Here is a 21,273-nt window from a genome sequence, read left to right as displayed (position 1 = left end):
AAGCAAATGGTAGTGACTGGTACGTTCCATCAGCTGGGCAAAGAGGGCTGCCTAGGCAGAGAAGCCACAGACTCCAAGCTAAAGCCAATACACCTTTTCTTTCCCTCACAAAGCAAGTGTAGACTGAGGAGAAAATAATGGTCTGTGTGGGGTCAGAGAAAAAGCTGCAGAGGTTCACTTCTGTCCGGGGACATGGTCAGGGAATCTCTAGATATAATGTTACACTTGCTGACCATGTCCCCGGACCCAAGTGAACCTCCGCAGCTTTTTCTCATCACTCACCTAAAGGTAGGTTCCTTCGTCATTCCTATACAAAAACTGTCACTCCTGTAGGATGGTTTTACTTGCTGATCTAATGCAGAGTTCAAAAGTGAGCCTACAAGAATGGTAATATGTTGAAACTGCTCAAAATAAACTTATTTGTACAACAGATAGATTTATTGAGAGATCTATTTACTGTTTGCTGATGCACCTGCAACCTACATTTAGGCGAGTGACACAGAGTTGTTTTACACATCCTGCATTCACCTGTGTGTTACGGCAATGTGATCTTTGCGTTGTTTTCTTTTGCCTTTCCCCCGCCCCCTTTTTTTTTTTCCTTTTTCTTTCTTCCCGAAGAGAGCCAGAACCTCCCGCCGGGCTCACAGAACCAACTTCTTCCTGTCCCTGTGACAGCCGCGTTGTGCACACCCGCCCGACCGCAGCCCTGCCTGCCAGATGGGGCGATCATCCCTAGCCAGGACTTCGGGCATGGCGCGGCCGGAGTAGTCCCTGAAGGGTCCCTCTCCTTGCAGGAACGACCGTAGCACAGCCCTCGGTCCCGGGATTGTGCCCAGCGGGGCGGGAGGCGCTGCCCAGCTGTGGATGCGGGGCGGGAGGCGCTGCCCAGCTGTGGATACGGGGGTGAGAGGCACTGCCCTGTTGTGGATGCGGGAGGGGGTGGACAGCGCTGCCCAGCTGCGCATGATGGGGGGTGTGGGCGGCGCTGCCCGGCTGTGGGCGCAGGGGGTGTGGGGGTCACTGCCCGGCTGTGGGCGCGGGGGGGTGTGGGCGGTGCGGCCCGGCTGTGGGTGCGGGGGTGCGGGCGGAGCAGGGCCCCGAGAAGGGGGCGGAGCGAGGGAAAGGAGGCGGCTGGATTGGAGGGCCCGCCAAACAAAGCTCCGCCTCCACCCCGCGCGCCGACGCGCCCAGTGGGCGGAGCGCGGTGCGCGCCACTACCGCGAGAGTTTCCGTTGAAGCTGGCGCCGCCATCTTGGAGTTGGGAGAGGCCGCGCGTCCCGTTCCCGTCCCTCTCCGGAGGGTCACGGGCGTGCGGGGGGGCCGCGGGAGGCGGGGGAAGCATGGGTGCCCGGCGGTGAGTTCGCGGCGCCCCGCCGGCTCGCCCGTCCCCACGGAGGCCGCGCCGCGGCGGCCGCGGGGCTGGGCGGGATGGTGCAGTCCTGTTCCGCCTACCGCTGCCGGAACCGATACGACAAAGAGAAGCCCATCTCCTTCCACAAGTGAGCGCGCGCGGGCGCCGGGGCGGGGTCGCGCCCGGGGGCGGGGCCAGCGCGGGGCCGCGCGCGCGAGGTTCGCGGGGAGCCGAGGGGTAGTGCGCGCGGGCGGGCGGGCGAGTGTCGACGGATGGACGGACGGACGGATGGATGGATGGATGGATGGATGGATGGATGTGTCTGTTCGTGGCCTCGCCCGCCCCTCTCGGCGGCTTCCTGGGGAAAGCCAGGGGACGGGATCCTCTGAGCTGCCTGTTTCAGAGCGAGAGCGGGCTGAGACCACCCCCTGCTGGGGGGCAGGAGGGGTTTGCCTCTGGCCATGAGCCCCCGGGTTATAACGCTTTCCAGAAAAGCTGAAAGTACCTCTTACTTGCAGGTTTCCTCTTACAAGACCCGATCTTTGCAAGAAGTGGGAAGCTGCTGTTAAGAGGAAAAACTTCAAGCCGACCAAGTACAGCAGCATTTGCTCAGAACACTTTACCCCCGATTGCTTTAAGAGGGAGTGCAATAACAAGCTCCTAAAAGAGAATGCTGTGCCCACAATATTTTGTTACACTGAACCCGGTGAAAAGGTAAACCGAAAGCACCCATGGCTGCAGGTGCCGCAACGCGTTGTGCGTGTCACTGGTTGCAGCGTGGCAGGGCAGCGAGCAGGGAGAGGGTGCAGTCTGGGACGGATACAGTCTGGGAAGGATGAAGGCTGGCAGGGTGCTGAGGGTGTGTACGTGGGGTCACTAGGAAGGCTGTGGTGACTGAAACAGCTCTAACAGCTTTTCTTGTTTTCTGTGAGGCTGTCTGAGACTTTGGACAGTGTTGTACAGGCAGACTCTGGCTCTGACCTGCTCATGTGTCCCTTTAATTCAGCATCTATGTGCTGAATTAAATGGAATGGCAGCAAAGTAAGAAGATACTGCCCTGTAGTTGAGCTGTTCTACAGCATTTCCTGCATATTTGGAGTCTGAGAGAGCCTTCATTAATGCTTGCAAATGGCATTATTCTCTTCCCATGGCTGATGGCTACTGCTAGCCTTGAAGAGATGGTGGATGTTAACTGAAACTTCACTGTCCTCTTAAGAGGAGGCCCTCTGGCTTTGCAAAGTTACAAGTGAGCGGCAGAACCTTACCTGCACCTGCTGTCTGTCTGTCCTGAGACCACCTCTGTCTTGCCTTGACCTTGTGTTCAAAAGCCAGACTGGTCCCTGACTTCTGATGGTAGAGTTTTCTGTGTGAGGTATTCTTTCCTTCGCTGTGCCACTAGAGCAATTTACTGTGAGATGCAACTCACTTGCAAGTTCTTCCTCCTTGATGTAATAACTTCAAGACAAGAATGGAAAAGGTTGATTTTTAACTCCTTTAAAGGATATAAAATACCTGCTCTCTCATCGCTGTCTCATAGAGAAAGTGGTAAAGGAGACAGTGATAGATACAATAGGTCTAGGGAGCAAAAGATTGAAATGGGATGAAGTTCACAGAGGAAAATTCAGATTTTTCTTGTTCAATTTTTCTATTTATATACAATATTGGATTGCTGCAGAAATAAAAAGGCAATGCATTTGAAAAATGAAAAGTGGCTAGTAACAGATAAGAGAATATAAACAATGTAAAAATAAGGAGATGGACAATTTACAGGGAAATATGGCTGTGTTTTTTGTTTGATTACACTTCCTTGCTTATCTGTCTAATACACATTTTCTTCATTGTGTGTAAAATACTTGCAAATTTTTTTACAGTCTGAAGGCTGAATGGGTGTATAGGGTAGTCTGCAAAAGTACTGTTGGTGCAGCAGGATTAGTAGTGAGCCACGTTCCCAATTTCACTGTCATACCTGGATCTACAAAAACACAGAAGAGTGAGTGCCTTTTAATTCTGAAGGATTTAGTTCTATTCTTCTTTGTCTCGTGGCACTTTTGAATAAGCTGCCACATATCTTCAGGTAACAATGTAATAACAAAGAATAGTAGTGGTTGTTTTGAAGTTGAATCCACACTGATTTTGAAATACAGTGAATTTTGTATTTTGAAAAATTTTGAAAATTATTTTTTTCTTTTGCACAATGTAATTTGGTATATTTTTCTTTACTTATGTGTTAGGAGAAGTATTTATTGCCTGGAAGAAGTAATTAGAAGTCACTGGTGATGTCACAGTGATACCAAAGATCTGTTCTCTGTGATACGTTGTGACAATAGTAATTTGTATATAGAGGTAGCGTATGCTCTGTAGCTTCAAATAGTCTCTGTGTATTCAGCAGTCCAGCAGTGATCTGATTTTTGCTTTTGTTTCCAGCAAGAATGAGTTTCTTTTTGCTGGCTTTATCTTTGCCTTGTAGGGTTTATTTTTTTGTAGAAAAATTTGATAGTGACAGCTGAAAGGGTCAAGTTCTTTAGGATATTCATATGTGAATAGGCTAACAGCAGCAGTTTTTTATAACTGAGAAATAAGACTGATAGTTGGCTGGTTTTGTATTTTCATGTGATCAGTTACTTTTGAGTGCATATTAAATTTCCCTTTAATGCCAATCACCATTTGCCTTCAATACTAATCACTAAACTGCCTTTTCAGTTATTGTCTGCCAAGTTGTAGTTTGTATGAGGGACAGTTAGACACCCAAACATCTAATACTATCTTGTTTGCATGTTAAGCCAAGGAACTTAATGATATGACCTTCAGATCTGATGAGCTTGATGTTCTGATGGTGAGGACTGTTGGCTGTTCTTCAAATCAACATTTTCCCAGTCCTTATGCTTTTCTTCATACTAATAGTGTTGGCAACTGGTGGGTAGGTAGAAAATTGTTTCAGTGCCTCTTTTACTGAGAATGTTTTAAGCTTTCCTTTTAACAGGCAATTTGCAAGCTCTTTTTTTCAACAGTGCTTTTTCAATCAACGTGTGCACAGAAGCATTTCTGAATTATACTGGATTCCTTTGGCGAAGAAAGAATCTGATTCTATGCTCTGGCCTATACTCAAGTGGTTTGCGATCTGTGTTGTCCTGAACTGTACAAGTGGACCTATTAAGAGCAATGTGATAAAACATGCAGTTTTATCTGCAAAAGAAACCCTGCAGTGGAGTTGAGCCAACTGATATTTTGCTGCTGCCAAAAGGCAGAACTGTGCTTCTCCCCTGTCCATTCCATCTGCCAGCTATGCAGTCCTGTTTCTTAACATAACCTGGCAGTGTGAGCTCACAGCCCACAAGGCCAGTCCTGGGCCGCATCCAAAGCAGCGTGGGCAGCAGGGGAGGGAGGGGATTCTGCCCCTCTGCTCTGCTCTGGTGAGACCCCACCTGGAACACTGCATCCAGCTCTGGGGTCCCAGCACAGGAAGGACAGGGACCTGTTGGAGTGAGTCCAGAGAAGGCCAGGAAGATGATCAGAGGATGGAGCACCCCTCTTAGAGACACAGGCTGAAAAAATTGGAGATGTTCAGCCTGGGGAAGAGAAGGTGTGGAAACCTCATAACAAATTTCCAGTACCTAAAAAGGGCCTACAAGAAGGCTGGAAAGGGACTTTTTTACAAGGGCAGATAGTGACAGGCCAAGGGAGAATGGCCTTAAACTGCAAGAGGGCAGGTTCAAATCAGATATTAGGTAAAAATTCTCTACTGTGAGGGTGGTGAGGCACTGGAACAGGTTGCCCAGAGAAACTGTGAATGCTCCATCCCCAGAAGTGTTCAAGGTCAGGTTGGATGGGGCTCTGAGCATCCTGGTCTAGTGAAAGGTGTCCCTGCCCATGACAGAGGGGTGTTGACATGGGATGATCTTTAGGGTCCGTTCCAACCCAAACCATTCTATGAATCCATGATTCTCACTTCTTCCACATATCAGGGCAGGTGTAGGTCATACTTTGTGTTGCATTGCTTTGACATTTAGTAATGGACAGAAAATATATGCAGTGATAGTGGGAGATTGAATAGCTTTCCGTCATTTTAGCAACTATGTTTGAGCAAAGAGTAAATACCAAAGATGAGAGGGCAGCTTTGCTGTTGAAGAGCTGTTTATTTTGGTTCGTGATGTCTCTTGCAACCAAGCCCTTATGCTGCAGCCCAGAGCCAGTGACAGAGTCCCTTCCAGTTATTGAGAAGACTGGTGTTGCTGTGTCTATCTCTCCGCGCTGCCAGCCTGTCAGCCTGCTCAGTAGTTGACCCTTATTCTACCTCAGCAGAAGATTGTCTGCTTCTGATGTGTTTTTGATTAAGTTAGCTGATAGGCTCAATTACATAGTGATGTGACACAGCAGAAAGAAGGAGGGCCAAAGGGGAATGGGGATGGCAGTGATGAGTTACTAGGTCATCTGAACTCTGTTTTATGGAATTGCAGCCTGTGTTCTTGCTTCTTAGGTAATTGTGGATATAGATTTCAAAAATCTGCTCATCAAAAGAAGTGTTTAGACATTAAGGGCTTGAGTTTCAAAGAGACCTTAAAATGAAGCTGCTTTAAAATATGTCCAGTTGAGAAGCCAGACAAAGCAGGCCCGGAAATGTTTGCCAGTTTTTGAAATCTTGGCTTTGAAATTTATTTTATTAATTTAAAACCTGGTTATTCAGTTTGTTCTGGGGTTATTATACGGGAGTTGAGTTGTAAACAATGTTAAGCATTAAATGTACATTTTTGTCTTGTTCTTTCTAGTCTGAGGAATTTGCAGAGCAGCCAGAAGATCCACTGCCACCTCCTCCACTGCCACTGCCACCACCGCCTCCGCCACCACCACCACCAGCAGCAGTTCCAGTACTGGCACCATCTCCATCAACTCCTTCTTTTCACTTGTCTCAAATAGATGCCAGATTTGTAGATCCAAGTATTGGATTATTGATGCCCCCTCTCCAGACCCCCAGCAATCTTGCTGTTTTTTGTGATCATAACTATACCGTAGAGGATACAGTTCATCAGCGAAAAAGAATTCAACAGCTGGAGGAACAAGTTGAAAAACTGCGGAAGAAGCTCAAGACAGCGCAACAGCGATGCCGGCGTCAGGAAAGACAGATTGAAAAACTGAGAGAAATTGTTCAGTTTCAGAAAGAAAAAGACATATTGGCAGGAAAAGGCTATGTGATTCTGCCTAATGACTATTTTGAAATCGTAGAAGTACCTGCCTAGAAGTCAAGAACATCTGTTTTCACTTTGGTAGGCCAAGAAATTTAGTTTAAAAACTAAATTCTTTCTAATTCTGTATGTAAGACTCTCTAGAATTCTATAACAGTAATTAAGCAGTCATACAAATAAGATATTTTTTCTTCATTGTCATTTCAGTTTGATACACTTTTAATATATTGAAGATGCAAGCATCTCAGAATTAGAATATGCAATTAATTTACAAAATCTGAATTGCTTCCAGAAGGAAAAGATGCAAGATTGAAGACACAAAGAAATTTACTTTTTTTTTAATGATGTCTGTCTTATACTTACAGGGGATGGGAACTGAATCTGGCTGAGAGTGAAATTTGGGTGGTTGTACACCTAGTGCTTTGTCAAGACTTCTAATGTTGACTTTGGTAATCCCCAGTAAGTAGTTTTCACTGATTTTAGAAAGAACAGAATTAGGTCAGCTAACATCTGCAAGTGCTGCAGAAAGATAGATAAGATGCACATTTCAGTCTGGGAAAACTTCCAACTTCAGTTTGCTATGCATTTGAAGCACTGCAAAAAGTCTAATTCCTGGATCCCTTTGGGTGAGGTATGTAAATGAACCTCTTCTTTTGGAGTAACTGTTTGCCACATGTGTGTTTTGAGGGTGATGAGAAGAATTCATTAGCATAGCTAACGAGAGCCGTAGAAGCGTCTTTTGTTTTGAGGGCACTTAAAAATAGTCCTGAAGTGCAGGGCTGAACTGAACGCGTATGTTACTGCACTGTTGGCAGGGTCAATAAGACAATGTACTGTTTACAGTGACTGCTTGCAAAAGTATACTGGTAATACACAGTTCAGTGTGTTGTAGGGTCATCTACTCATAAACACTGTAACTGGTCAAGTGTCGTCCTTGGTTTTGAAATTATTTTGCATAATTTCATGTGTCAATAACACATGTCGACCATGTGTAGCTTCAGGAAATGAAGTAAGTTTTTTCTTTATCCAGGGAATCAGATGTTTATGGCTTTGCAGTATGCAGTGGTTTTATTTCTTTCCTTTTTTCACTCCCCAAAGGGCATCCACCAAAGGGCAAATAGGGAACTAGACTTTGGAGTTGCTTGGTGCTAGACTGGTTTATAATATCTCAAATGCTGCTGCCTCTTACTCAGCCTTATTAAGACTCTTTCTAGTAATAGATTAAGCATGACAAAGCAGTGCAGCAGTTTGCACTTACCGTCTAATAATTTATTTCGTCAATGAACTCATTCAAAATGAGAGAAAATGGCTAACCCTAATTTAGGCTTCACAGCTGAAATTCCTGGGTATACAAGACATGAAGAAAATTGAAGTCTGTGTCAAACTTTTATGCAATGTGGGTTCTAGCTCTGATGTTAAACAAGCCTTGTTCATGATGGCTTTAAAAGCTTCCCTTAATATCCCGTTAGCATGACATTTTGAAATGTTTCAAACCAGTCTTGATACTTCTGACCTCACTCATGCCATGTGTCTATTTTCCCTACCGTATCATACACTTAAAATGAACAAAAATGCTGATGCTTCCTTTTGTGTACATTTATTATACCTAATTAAAAATTTGAAAAGCAAATGGTGTGTTAGATTTTTAATTGCCCTCTCTTCTCTTTTCCCAGGATTTTGCCAAAATTGTCTTGACATTCTGCATTTTTATTTTCTACTAGTTTCCTTGTTTAGATGTTGGGTTCCCAAGTCTTGTTGCTGTTACACTTTGTGTTTAAAATTGGTAAAATTCAAAAGTGACAAGGAAAAGACGTTTAAAAAACTGTTGCTATGCTGTTGGCATGTGTGACCAGATAGCAGATTGTGTCTGTTTTCTCTGCAGAATACCCTCTCTTACTCTTCAGGAATTTCAAGTGTGACTTCCTGAGGCACAGTGGATTGCTGCAGTACCACACCCCTTGCCACCTGCGTCTGCCGCCCCCACTTGGTTGTGTACTCGTACTCCTGCTGCCACCCTTCTTATGTCCTCCAGTTCTGGTGCTGGTTGCACCCTTCTGTGGGGCACTTCAGCTCACTAAAGCAGCAGGTTTGGCTCATAGTGGAGAGGCAGTGGAGGCCAATAGTACCGCGCCTGATACAAGTTAAAGACACGGCCAAAAGCAGGGCATGAGGAGAAGTAAATCCTTTCCTCTGGGTGCAATGAGCGTTATGTCAGCTGCTTCTGAATCCTACTCTTGATGTTCAGCACCGTTTCCTTCCACCTTGGCCAAGGTTCCCTGTTTCCCCCCACCTTATGCTTTGGCTGCTGTGCTTGTTGGGCCTTTCCTTTGGGTGTTTTAGCTTCATAACCCTTCAGGAAGGCGGCCCAACAAAACTAAGTCTGCAAGGTAGATTTAAGGTACACTGATAGACAGCTGGTGCGTGGAGTTCTTTTTTCTTTAAGCTATTTGCGTTGGTGAAGTTGATTTAACAGCTGACTCAAATAAATGTTTCTTCTGTTGAGGGGGTTGATTATTCCTTGTCTGGACTGTTTTGGAAGTAACATGCTGAGGAGGGGACTGCTGCCCAATGGTCATGCTTTCTTCTTACCAGAGGATTTTTCTAAGAAGAGGTGCAGCCTATTCTGACAACAGGCTTGAATTTCTTCTTCAGCAGCTATTTTTTTTTCCTTTAAAAAAAAGTCGTGTTAACTCCTGATGTAGTCATGTCAGGGCTAGGTGTGGAATTTATTAGACCCATGAGGGTGCTCGGTACTACAGAGCTCTGAAGTGGGGAAAAAAGACTGGCACAGAAACAACTGATTTTCTTTTAGCAATTGACTTTTCTGCACTGCACCCTACCCACTCTTTCACAATCTCTCTTGTTTGGTAGCAGTATAGAAAGAGAAGATGAAGGCTCTCTGCTACTGGCAAGGCTAGGAAAAGAATTCTAGCTAATAAGCACAATATGTTCCCCAAGCATGTGTTAAAATTTCCTCTTATGGGATTTGTTACATCCACGCAATCATCTGTTAAAGAGGTCTGCAACAATTACTGTTTGCATTGGCCACAAATGGTACCTGCACTAGCACCAATTTCATAAATGTCTCTGAAAAGATGTGATTGGGAATTAAAAAGCAGAGGTTGGAATTGTAGAATGGCATGTGGTTGTTCAAGTGTGTGTGCAGTAGCTGGCATTTGTTTAAATACGTTTCACTGAAGCCTGTTTTATAAACTGAGTAATTCAAGCAAGTTAGAAAATAGCAAAATTGGCAAAAAATGTCCCATCCTTGAATTATAGACAGACTTATTTTGAAATGGGCAGATGCTTCAACAGATAGGAATTGGAGCCACTTCTAAAAAGTTTTGCTTACTTCTCCCTGTTTCCCCAATTCTCCTTTTGCTGCAGCAGGGTATCTGAATTATGTGTAGTGTTTGCTTTTTTTCTTCTTACACCTCGGCAAAGTATTAGATTTCCCTGTCTAACTGGGACTTTTCAAACTCAGAAGTATGTTTTATGGGAAAAAAATTGAATAGCTAAATACTTGAATTACTTCTTGTCATACTGAGGGAGTTCTTTGTCACTGCTCTGTTTACTCCTGCATTTCCAGTTACCACCTTGTCTACATTGTCACTGGCATGGTATTAAAAACTGTGGCAGCAAATTAAGGAAATCAAAATGTCCAAGAAATCTTCTGTCTTGCTGACATTCTATTTTCCTTCAGCTGTCTTAGGAATTAGGGCTTTGGTGTCCTGTGTGACTCATGAAGAAGTTCTCTTGCAGCTGAAGAAAGTGCAAAGCAAGTCCCACTCTGAATGAAGGAAACAGGGGAGGAAAAGAGTTACTTGGGTAAAACTAAAACCTCAACAGTTCCTGACTACATTCCTAAGGACTTCTCCTGCTACTTGCTTTTCTGGACCCAGGCAGTTATTCCTAGTTGCCCTTTTCCTTTCTTTATTTCCTGAGATCTGTTTTAGGTTTTAGTCCATAGGTTTATTTGTTTCCTGACAGCTTACACCTTCATCAGGTGGCTTTGGCAGGGTGGAAGGGGGTGAGCTATAGTCTAATTTTAACAACCAAAACACAATCTGCTGAGGCATGTTGATGACTGCAAGTTCAGGTATGTAACTCCTGCTGTTTTAAGCACAGCAGTTTATTTACCATACTCTGCCATGATAATGATTTGTTTATAAATGAGAAACAGAAAAACAGGATACCTGACTCAAAAATATGACAGTAATTGCTCTTAGAGATTTCCCTTTGCACTTGTTCAATGCTTTCAATGGAAATTATATCTTTACATAGAGATCTTTGATAGAACTGCAGCATTTTATTGCACAAAATTAGGCAGGCCTTACAGTGTCATATAGGCTGAAAGAGTTTAAAAATGGGCAAACAAATGTGTTGCGAAGTTGCTGTTTAATCTGCTATGACTAACTCGAAACAAGTCGTCTTAAATATTCCTAAGTTAAAGAAAACATTTAAATCAGTTATTGAGAAGGAAAGGTTCAAGTACCTCTCTTGAGAATAGTTACATTACATTGTCATAACTAAATTATTAATTAAGTCTGTCCACAGTCGTGCCAGTGTGAGTTCATTTTGCATTGAGCGTCAGGCTTTTCGTTGTGCAAAATGAGCCATTGATCCTCCTGTAGGTGCCTCCTCCTATCGTACAGGGCAAATAGATTGTAGGGCCTGGGCTCACACGTTCTAGGAACTTCTGAAAAGTGATTGTCCTCTGTCTCTTAATTGGTTCCAGTGGTCTTTTAGTTAGGGATGAGTATGGAAAACACTATCAGACCAGTCAGTAGAGTGTTTGTTTGGTTTGACTGTTTTTTTGAAGTTCATGGAGGTCTTGAGCAAATCAGGCAGGCTTTTCATTTCCTTTCAGGTTTCATTGGATGTGACCATTAAATATGGAGAGTCTGAGGCTGTACCAGCCATCTGTAGAAGAACCAATGCTTCAGTATTTGAGGCTATGAAAGATGTGTGACTTTCTACTGAGAGCTCTTCAATTCAATGACCTGGAACAGGTAATCCAGAAAAAGGAAGAGGTCTTGCTTCCAGTAATGGTGTCGTCTTTTGTGTTGGGCTTATTTAGTAGCCTGCATCCATAGTCCAGTACTCTCTAACCAAGTTCTCACAGATGTATCCAGGACTTCGATTCAGCAGAATGTTACAGCAATATACTGGAATTGCAGCACAATCACAATATAGCAGCTGCAATATGCAGTGGAATCACAATTCAGATACACTGTGCAAATTCCTATTACTGGTCTCTAAATGCTTGCTGTCATGACACTGTGTCCTCACAGTTACTGGGAAGAAATATGCATGTTACACCAGCTCAAGCCAGTTACTGCCTTCTAAGCTGATTTTTTGAGTTGTGTAGTTTCTATACTTTATATTGGGCTCAGTCACATACAGACTACCCTCCCACGCTGGCCTGGTTAGCTTAGGAAAACATTACTCTTGACTAATTGTTTCAGGGAAGGCTGTTTATTTGATCTTAGGACTGCATGATGCAGCTGTATTCCTAAAGCAAAGTTTTCTATCCAGCCCCTCTTGCGCTGAGATAATTTCATCTTTATGACAATTCGTTGTTTTTCCTTACATTCTTCCTTCAGCATATCATTCTTGCCCATCTCCTCTGGGCCTTCCTCCATTGCAGGGGTCAGTCACCCATTCTCATACTTTTCAGGAATCTCACAAGTCTTTTGCAGAAAAAGTGAACTTTTTTGTCTTCAGGTGCTTTACAGCTTGTACCTGTGGCTCAAGAAGGAAGGGATGATATTTTTTTTTATATTAACAGGAAGGGATTTTTTCTCAGTTTAAGAAATCCCAAGACTTCCACCTGTACTTAAAGGTTTGTGATAATAACCACAGGTGCTTGGTCTGAGAGAAGGAAGCTTTGGATGTCTACTTTTACAGCTCAGTCCAAATTTCTTGCCCTTTTTGTGTGTTTTCTTTTTTCTTCTTCTTCTTTATTTTGTATTGACAGGATCAGACTCTTCATTAATCACTTCACTGATGCTGATGTTGTCAGGTCCAGCAGAATAGCGTCCTCATGTAAAGAAAATCTAAAGGGAGAGTTATTCCCAAGCTTGTTGTGAGCCACCAAGGTGGAGTCTTACAGCTCCCACAGGAAGTCATGTGAATTCAGGCCGTAGATGATGGCCTTACTGATAAATGTTTCAATTTCTAATTATTTTAAGCTTTATCATGCAGGTTTGTCCCATAGGTGTCCTGAGCTGATACAGTGTTATATTGAATGATTTTGTGGTGGTGGTTTTAATCTGAGGAATTCTAGGAGTTGCTGTCAGAAGAATATTTGTGGTGTTATGTTGAGGGACTGAAAAAGAATTTGTATAACAATGGCCTCAAATTCTGTTGTATGTATATACTTTCAGTTATTATCTTAATTTCTTTCTTTCTGAGTTCAGACAGGAAAATATTTTTACTAGTGTTCTTTTTTCTTTTTGCATGACAAGGGACTGCAATTGCTCAGAGTTTATTTATGTGTTCAGCATGGTGAGGAACTGGGCAGGTTCTCTAGTACAGATACTACAGCATGGAAATCTCTTGGTTGTGTATAATAGGAAACATCTATTCCCCCAAGTGAATGTGCATGTAGCTGTTTCAGCTTAAAGAACTCTGCTTGTTTGGAAATCATCTGTTTAAAATATAGACACCCACAAACCACAATTATAGCATCAGTGGAATTGCCTTTCTTTGATACTGTCATCAGCTGACAAACTCAAGATATCCTCATGGCAAATTTTCATATAACTGGAAAAAAATCGAAATACGTATGTAATAAATCTTAAATGAACAAGCAATCTTATAATAACATTACTTAACCTAATAGTATCACTATGGTGATCACCATCCTTCCATCAATACTGATGTTTACCTCTTGGTCTGTCTGCTAAGGTTGCTAGAACTTAGATTTTTTGCTTCAAATAATAGCCACCAGGTAATTGACATGTATATGACTTCAGTGATAAGATGTAATTAAATTAAATAAATATCTGCAAATGGTGCTTTCTTGTGTTGTTCCCAATGCTGCCTGGATTCCTACACTAAATAAACGCCCAGCCTGCTTCAACACCTTTTACTCCAGTCACAGAAGAAATCAGAAGTTTACACATACAGGAGATGACATTGTCCTTGCTTGTTTTTCACAGGAGGATCACCACAAAGTCTTGCTGCCTAGTAAATCCATCATCTCTGTGATGAGATATGAGTATAGAAGTAAGACTTTTCTCCCTGCTAGAAATCTTTTATAATACTGAATAGCATATAATTTTCTCTGGTTCTTGTGTGCCTTGCCTTGCTCCTCTACAGCATCACTCTTCTCTCTTAACAAAGATCCATCTGGGTTTTTTTCTACTAATACTCTCAGAATTTAAACATCTGTGTTTTTAAATACATTTTTTTATGTTTTGTACATGATAATGAGACACTGACCTATTCAGTTACAGAGCTTGTCAGCAATTGAACAGGGAATTGAATTTGGAAGGTGGGGCAGTAACCTTTTATTATGGATGGGTAAATTTTGCTGTTTCATACTATAAAATGTGCCACAGAGATGAAAATGCAAAATGCGGTTGGAAACAGCATTGGAATGAAAAGCCTGTCTCTGAAGACTGTTTCGGGTTAATGGATGAGTTTGGCCTGAGGAAAGAGGAGCTTGCTTAATATTTCAATGGATTTCACTCTGTGCTTTCAAGCTGAGTTTTGCTTTTATTCTGCTTGCCTCTTGATTCCTATACATAAGAGATATAAAAGTGAGCTTAGCAATTCCCAGGGGACAGGAGAGTTTTCTGAGCAATGTCCTCACCACTGATGTAGCTTCCCTCCTCCCCCACCACCAAAAAAAAAAAATCAACTGTAAAAGACCTGCTAGTGCTGAAATGTTAAAAGCCTAACTCTGAACATTTTGGGTAAAGCTTTGCTGAGTCCCAAGGAGCTAGAATTTCTTCTTTGAATTTCTGAAAATGTTATTGTATCATTGGGAAGTCCACCATGGATTTTCTCATCAGCTTTGTGCAGAAGAGAGTTACTGTGGCAGCCTCATTGTCTCAGACAAGACTAAGCAGCATTGTTCTTTTGGAACAAAGTCATGAAGTCATGTATAGCTTCAGCAGCTAAGTGCTTGCTCATGATGTCACAACAAGACATCATGTGTGTGCAGTGTGGCACAAACAACAGTCCACAACAGGACTGCAGTGTGGCAGTCTGCTGTGCTGCTGTCAGATCATGGTAAGGTAAAATCCAGCTGCAATGGTAAGTGGTTATTTACCTGACTGAGTAAGGTGCCTGGTAGCAGTCCTATGCAAATAGTCATCCCCATTACCCATAGAGGAATTAAACTGTGAATTAAACTCTGCAGTTCTTTTATTGCTCCTTTTGATTTAGCTGATTATCATGTTGTTTGCATCTGGTATTAATGCATCAAGCTCTCTGGGCTTGCTGACAGCCTGTCATAGGTTAGCAAGCATAGTCCCGGAAGGGACGTCCTTGCTAAGGGGTGCTTACAGTTTCCTCTGGGAATTGATAGAACCTAGCAGCTGGCCAGTTTGAATATGGACAATTCTCTAAGCCACTTAAAGTTGTGATCACCTCTGTGATCCACATTTAAGAATAGACAAACTCCCCCTCCAAGCTCTCTCTCGTTTCCGGCGCTGGGACAGGTGGCTGCGGGCCCCGTGTGGGGGCCAGCGGGCCCGGCCAGGCCCTGCTTGGGCCAGGCCGGGCCGGGCCACGGCCATCCTGAAGCCATGGACCTGTTCCAGCCATGGAACCCCCCCCACTGCCTTGCCGTGGGCAGCCGGAGCGGCTCGGCTCTCCCCCCTCTCCACTGCGATAAGAAAAATTCAACATTCCAGCTGCAAAGCTGCAAGGCCAAGGTGAAATTAACCCTTTTTATTGCTGTGAAGAGCTGAAAACCTGAGGGAAGAGAGAGAGGAGATGCTTAAAGCTGAAATTCTGTTGTGAAGCTATGATATATCAGAGTATCCCGTTGTAATTTCATGAAGATATGGGGGGTGGAGTGTTCAACTCGTGAGCAAAAGCACCTGCGCTGAGATAGGCAGATGCTGACGCAGCTGTAATTTCATGAGAAGTTTGGACAGGGAGAGATGGAAGCGATGAGGACTTTTGCTCCAAATGGGAGAGGAGAAAACCTCAGTCCCTAGAGATGAACCGGATGAGGACTTTTGCTCCAAATGGGAAAGGAGAAAACCTCAGTTCCTAGAGATGCTCCCAGAGATAGTCCTAACGATGAAGATGAGGAAGACCCTTTGCTCCCAGGGAAGGAGAAGGGCCTCTGTTTTTGTTTCTGAACGGCTCAACCTTAAAATTGTACCCCAAAAAACTTCAAGAGTGGACCCTCGAAAGCAGTTGTGGGAAAAGCGCGCAAGTTGGGGGAAAGGACTCACATGCAGGCAGAGAGACTCCTCTTCCTAAATGGACTGAACAATATTTGGAAGTGGGCGGCTGTCTCGTTGTGATAATGTTTTCATAGCATGAGCAAGAAGAGACTTCTCTTTCTAAATGGACTGAACAAGGTTATTATGGAAGTGGTAAACAGACTGAACATCTTAAGGGTTGTCTTTTCACATTGTCAGTGGGAGAAGGGAGGAAGGTGGGGGGAGGAGGAGAGTTCTGAAGGTGGTATAATTTTTTTTCCTTCTTTTAGGTCTGTTAATAAACTTCTTTATATTCTTTCAAGTTTGGTGCCTGCTTTGCATTTCTCCTAATTCTTATCTCACAGCAGATAAACAGTAATGAGTATTTTGGACCAAACCACTACACAGCCTTAAAACATTACAAACCATATGAAATCAGGTCTGTTGGCTGATTTGCATTGAAAGTGAAGGCGAAGAGCTGCCCCAGTGAAGAGATACAAGGATGATAATGTGGAGAAGGATGACAGCAGCCCAGTTTGGCCTGAGGCAGTTAAAAGGTGTTTTTGGGCCTTTGTGAAGTTTAGTGGAGGTGGTATTCATTCTGTAAGCTCTATCAGGTCCATGGCAAGCTGTCTCCTGGCACACTGCCCCATCATCCGTTGACTTGCCAGGGACTGGCCCTACACTTATCAGCCTTCTTTTGGAGAACTGGACCTCTTCCCAGCCCATTATTCCTGCACCATAGGAGTAGTCTGCAGAGCATTTTGGCTGTTATGCCATATGTTCCTCCTCCTACTAATATACACAAACTGTCGGACTCTGCTCCCAGTTCAGGGAGTTACTCCAACCCAGCATTGGTTTACTAATAGGCCAAGTTACCTAAATACCTTCAGCTGAATTCTTCTGACTAGGCACAGACAGGCCATTAAAACAGTTACAGGAAATAGGACATTCTGACATGGTATAAAGGGCAAAACTAGTTTTTGCTTATTTCCTAAGTAATATCAATTATGCTTTCCAGTGAGGTGAAGATGTAAACATTTGGTTTTGTATTCAGCTTTTCTGGCTTGTAAGAAGAAAGACAAATGACAAATATCAAAGGTGTCATCCAGTAGAGACAGCTGTTTAGGTCTCAAAACCTTCCAGTTTGCTGTTTCATAACTTTAAATATTTGATGAACTTACACAGTTTTAAGATATATCCATGGGTTATACCAAATAATTACAAAATTATATCAAGTTATTACAAAATAATTATTACCAAATAATTACAGGGCATTCTACTACCTAACATTACTTTCACATCACTTGTGTTATGATTACATGTTGCCCAAAGGTTAATTTTTGCAAATTATATGAAAAGCATACTGTGAGTTAATTCAGAAACTGTGAAAGTATCTAAACTATCTAAACTAGGCTATGTTTACACTCATCTTGATATTAGTTGATATTACTCAGAACTGTTCTATTATGGATATAGGCTATGACGCATGCATGTCACATGACTTTATTTCTTCTACACTCAGTACTCTTAGGCATGAAGTCTGACTGGGTTTTGTTTGCACATAATCATGAGCACAGCTTTGTAAACTTTAACATAACGAGCAAATACCTGGAGGTAGACAACATGGCATTTTAAGCATATAGGTAGACATTCAAGAGGACTATAATGCTTCATATAATAAGTCATTATGGATAGAAGATTCTGGAAGTTATGTGAAAGCTGGTTTCTAGGTCTACATTTAAGTGTACTATCTCTGTTTATGAATCAGTAAAAAAAGAAGCCCAAAATGTCACTGATGTTCAAAATGATGGTCCAGCATATACTGTCTTTGGTTCCTACCTGTAAACATTTTCATCTAATCTTAAGAAACCTCTAGAAGGAATAAATATTATTCTTTATAAAGTATTTGGCAATAACCCTAACGATATAAGACTCAGCGTGGCAAGCAGGCATCTCTGGATAAAAGGCTCACATCCCAGTAGAAGCCCTCAGGAAATAGTCTTCAGAACAGCAGAGGGCTGACTTGAGCCCTGCTGTGACGCCCTCGAGAAGGACGGATAGGAGTTAGCAGGTGGTATTACATGAATAACCTCTCGCAAACTCTCCCACCGCTGATTTCCCATGGAGAAGGTGGCTTTATGATACTTTGACAGAGGTGAGGTCTGGTCTGTTGACTGGTCTGCTGCCAGAGCAGTTTCTGCTTGTTAGCCAGGGATGGTCTGAAGTTAAATGCATGCACTTCATAGGACCCTGAGTTTTGTGAGGCAGAATGTGGTTGAGACAATTAGTGCTGTTACATTTTCTATAAAAATAGTAGCTTCCAACCGCACCACAACAGCATACAGTAAAATAATGAAGAAAGACATAGAAGAGTATTGGCTTCCAAACATTTCTAGTAGTTTTGATTGTTTTCATCTTTGGGACAGTACAGAATTATGATCTCTGTCAAGATGCATTTCTAAAGCTAAAAAAACCCCCTTCTTTTGAATTGTATGGACTGTGTGGACCCACAGGACAACCATCTCTGTTGACTCAGGAAAAGGGCATAAAGAGCAAATGCCCTCAAATGCAGGAACAGCATTTGTAGAACTCATTCAATTTCTGACAAAGCATCTGATTTTGCTATGATATCCTCAAGGGAGTCCCCCATCCTCCCACGTCAGATAGAGCAGCTCCAAAAAGAAAGTTTATCAGCTACCACCTTTCTGGCTGTGTGCTGGAGCTCCAAAGAGAAGTGGATGAAATGAACAAAGCTGCGTGAGGAGTCATGCAGCTTATCAAGGCCATAGGACATGGCAGGAATTGCCCTTTGAGTTTTATGATTGCCTTGGAGACAAAAAGCCTGTTATTAGATCAGAATGAGAAAGCAGAACCTCTTGTCATAGAGCACTGCGTGTGTTGGGATAAAGGCTTTCAGACAGCAGGTGTAACCATTGAAAATGAGAGGCTGATCCAGTTAGGCATGAACCAAGTTCCTCTGTCATTCCTGAAGCAGCTGTCTTTAAAACAGATTTTGCTTTCACATCTTGCAAAGTCTTGATCCTTGCTAGTTGTTTGCTTACCCCTGATATCTTCCAAGCACTGACATCTGAACAGCAAGTCCATGATGCTGCAGATAAAATTTGATCTGTGAGGGGCATTTATGAAAGCAGAGATGAGGTTGATGAAATGGAAAGAAAAGCTGAGAAAATGGCTGAGCTGAGCCGGACCTTTTTTACTATTATTAATTCAGAACAAATGGGTTTGAAAACTGTCATATGCTAAGCTAGATATTGTCACCAAAACTCAGAAAGTGATCACAGCGCCTCAAGACACTCCTAAATGAGACCTCACTGTAAAGTCAGAACTGAAACAGGAAAACGAAGATTCTAATGCAGAAGGCAATGCACCACCTATGAGAAATATTAATGCACATGCAGTGGTGAAGAGCCTCTGCCCCTCCCAAAGACCTGCGTCCCTACATGTCTGCACTACCCGTGAAGCACTGGGAGGTTTTTACAGAGCAGTGTGAAGCAGGCAGTTATGTGGACTCCGCACTGTCAGATGGCACAAGGACTCAGCTCTGTCTCAAGTTTGCATTCACATGCATGTGGTAGAAATGGAAAGGAGGGTAGGGAGAGTTCCTCACGGTAGGAAGGCGTCAGGAAACGAAGCACTGAAACGACTCTTGTTCTGCAAAACCTTGTCCCTGTACTCGCAGAGCCTGACCACTGGTGAAACCACTGCCTGGGTGAACTTGAAAGTGTTCAGTTCAGGCAGCCTGCTCAAGGGTGCCCATCAGCCCATTCTGAGCCTGCTGTGCTGAGTGGCTGCGTGTTCCTTGGCGGGCACAAACACAAATGCGTGAATTTTCATCCATGAGTTTTTAGACGTTACGCTGCTCTCCCAAAGAGAGCTCACAAAGCGTGTGATAGACATCGTAGCCCAGACAGCAGCCGTATCCATTCTCTCCGGAGGGCTGGGAGTCCTCCAGCCGGCAGGGCCCTGCCTGCGCTGCCCGCGTCCTGCCACGGCGGGGAGCTGGGACAGCGGCCACGGCAGAGCGAAAGGGCACGGACCCGGGGAAAGCACCTCCCCTCAGAGTGAGAGAAGGGGGGAAAGGAGGAGGAGAAGGGGGAGGAGGAAAGTGACGACTGTGAGATGAGGGCGGTGGGATGTGGTGCAGCTCCCGTCGGAAAAGGGTGTGTGGAGGAGAAGGCCATCCCTTATGGCCTAATCCTATGGATTAGAGGGGAAAACGGCACTCAGGGAGAGACCGAATGGGGTTTGCTTGGTGGGGCCTGTAAACAAACCAAGAGGGAGAAGGAGTGTGTTTGGGGGGACAGGAAGCTGGAGGAGAGCAGACAGGGTATATGGACAGGTGGGTGGTTGGCTCCAAACTGTTCCCTCTGGCATATGGAAATGCTGGTGCTGCAAAAGTTGCTGGTGAGCTGGTTAAAAACAACTCTGGTCTTGCCCCATGAAGATGCATGTTTTGAGAAGCTGCTAGTGAAGAGAGGTGTCTGCTGCTGGCCAGAACTGAGATCAGGAAGGACCTGAGAAGTGTCAGGGCAAAGACGAGATTCCAGGAGTTCTGCTCTTTCCCACCCCATTTTTTGCTCCAGAAAATCTCCCTCACCCCTAAGGGCAGGTTTTCATCTGCTGGCTTCCTTTGTCATGCCAAATGGTACAAGATTACTTCAGTCCTCCCTGAGGATCTCTGGGGAGCCTGGCTCTATCACAAGTCCTGGTGCTCCAGGTGGGCCTTCCTTGGTTTCTGTCCTATCACCTTCAGGGACCAGGGAAGCTGAGATGGGTTTGGGAGGGAGAAGGCACATCCACCTGAAAAGTGTCTCTTGTTCCATAGTGCTGCCTCACCTCTCTTTTCTCCTTCCTGCAGCTGACAAACGTAGAGGTGCAGCAAACTCTACTTTGGCGCTTGGTTTTGGAAACAAAGCCTCACAGTTCTGGTTGAGTATCTCCCATCTATGTCCTTCCTCTTCACCATCCTTCTCACTTTAGTCCAGGTTTCCCACCCTCTGATTGCCAGCCAGCACCATCACCTTTCCCTGGAGCCTGTGTTTTCCATGCTCGATAGCATGATGCCTTTAAGTAACATGGCTTAGGACAGTCTGTCACAACCTCGAGTTTTCAGTTGCTGCTAATATTAACCGTGTGGGCTCGAACTGATGGATTTGTGCCTCTAGGTGGATTTCTCTTTTCCTTTTCTTGGCAGTTTTGCTGCCTAGAGGGTCAGGGTCAGCTCCAGTGTTGCTTGTGCCCAGACAGTACTTGGCTCTTCGCAGCCTGGAATTGCAGCCTCATATTAGTTATAAATCCCATGAACCTGTGGAAAAGCAAAGATGTTTTC

The 21,273-nt window shown here is 43.9% G+C and overlaps 1 protein-coding gene across 1 annotated transcript; it reads left to right on the top strand.

Annotated features, from left to right (window-relative positions):
• The first annotated feature begins 1,338 nt into the window (after window positions 1-1,338).
• THAP1 (THAP domain containing 1) lies at window positions 1,339-8,158 on the top strand. Its single transcript, XM_048292302.1, has 3 exons — window positions 1,339-1,499; window positions 1,870-2,065; window positions 6,115-8,158. Exons 1-3 carry the CDS (start codon window positions 1,429-1,431, stop codon window positions 6,580-6,582), a joined length of 735 nt encoding a protein of 244 aa, XP_048148259.1. The 5' UTR covers window positions 1,339-1,428; the 3' UTR covers window positions 6,583-8,158.
• Window positions 8,159-21,273: the final 13,115 nt, after the last annotated feature.

The sequence above is a fragment of the Corvus hawaiiensis genome, chromosome Z (assembly GCF_020740725.1).
Source record: "Corvus hawaiiensis isolate bCorHaw1 chromosome Z, bCorHaw1.pri.cur, whole genome shotgun sequence".
Classification (NCBI taxonomy): domain Eukaryota; kingdom Metazoa; phylum Chordata; class Aves; order Passeriformes; family Corvidae; genus Corvus; species Corvus hawaiiensis.
The sequence above is the reverse complement of the archived record's forward strand: the minus strand, read 5'-3'. Positions and strand labels throughout refer to the sequence as shown.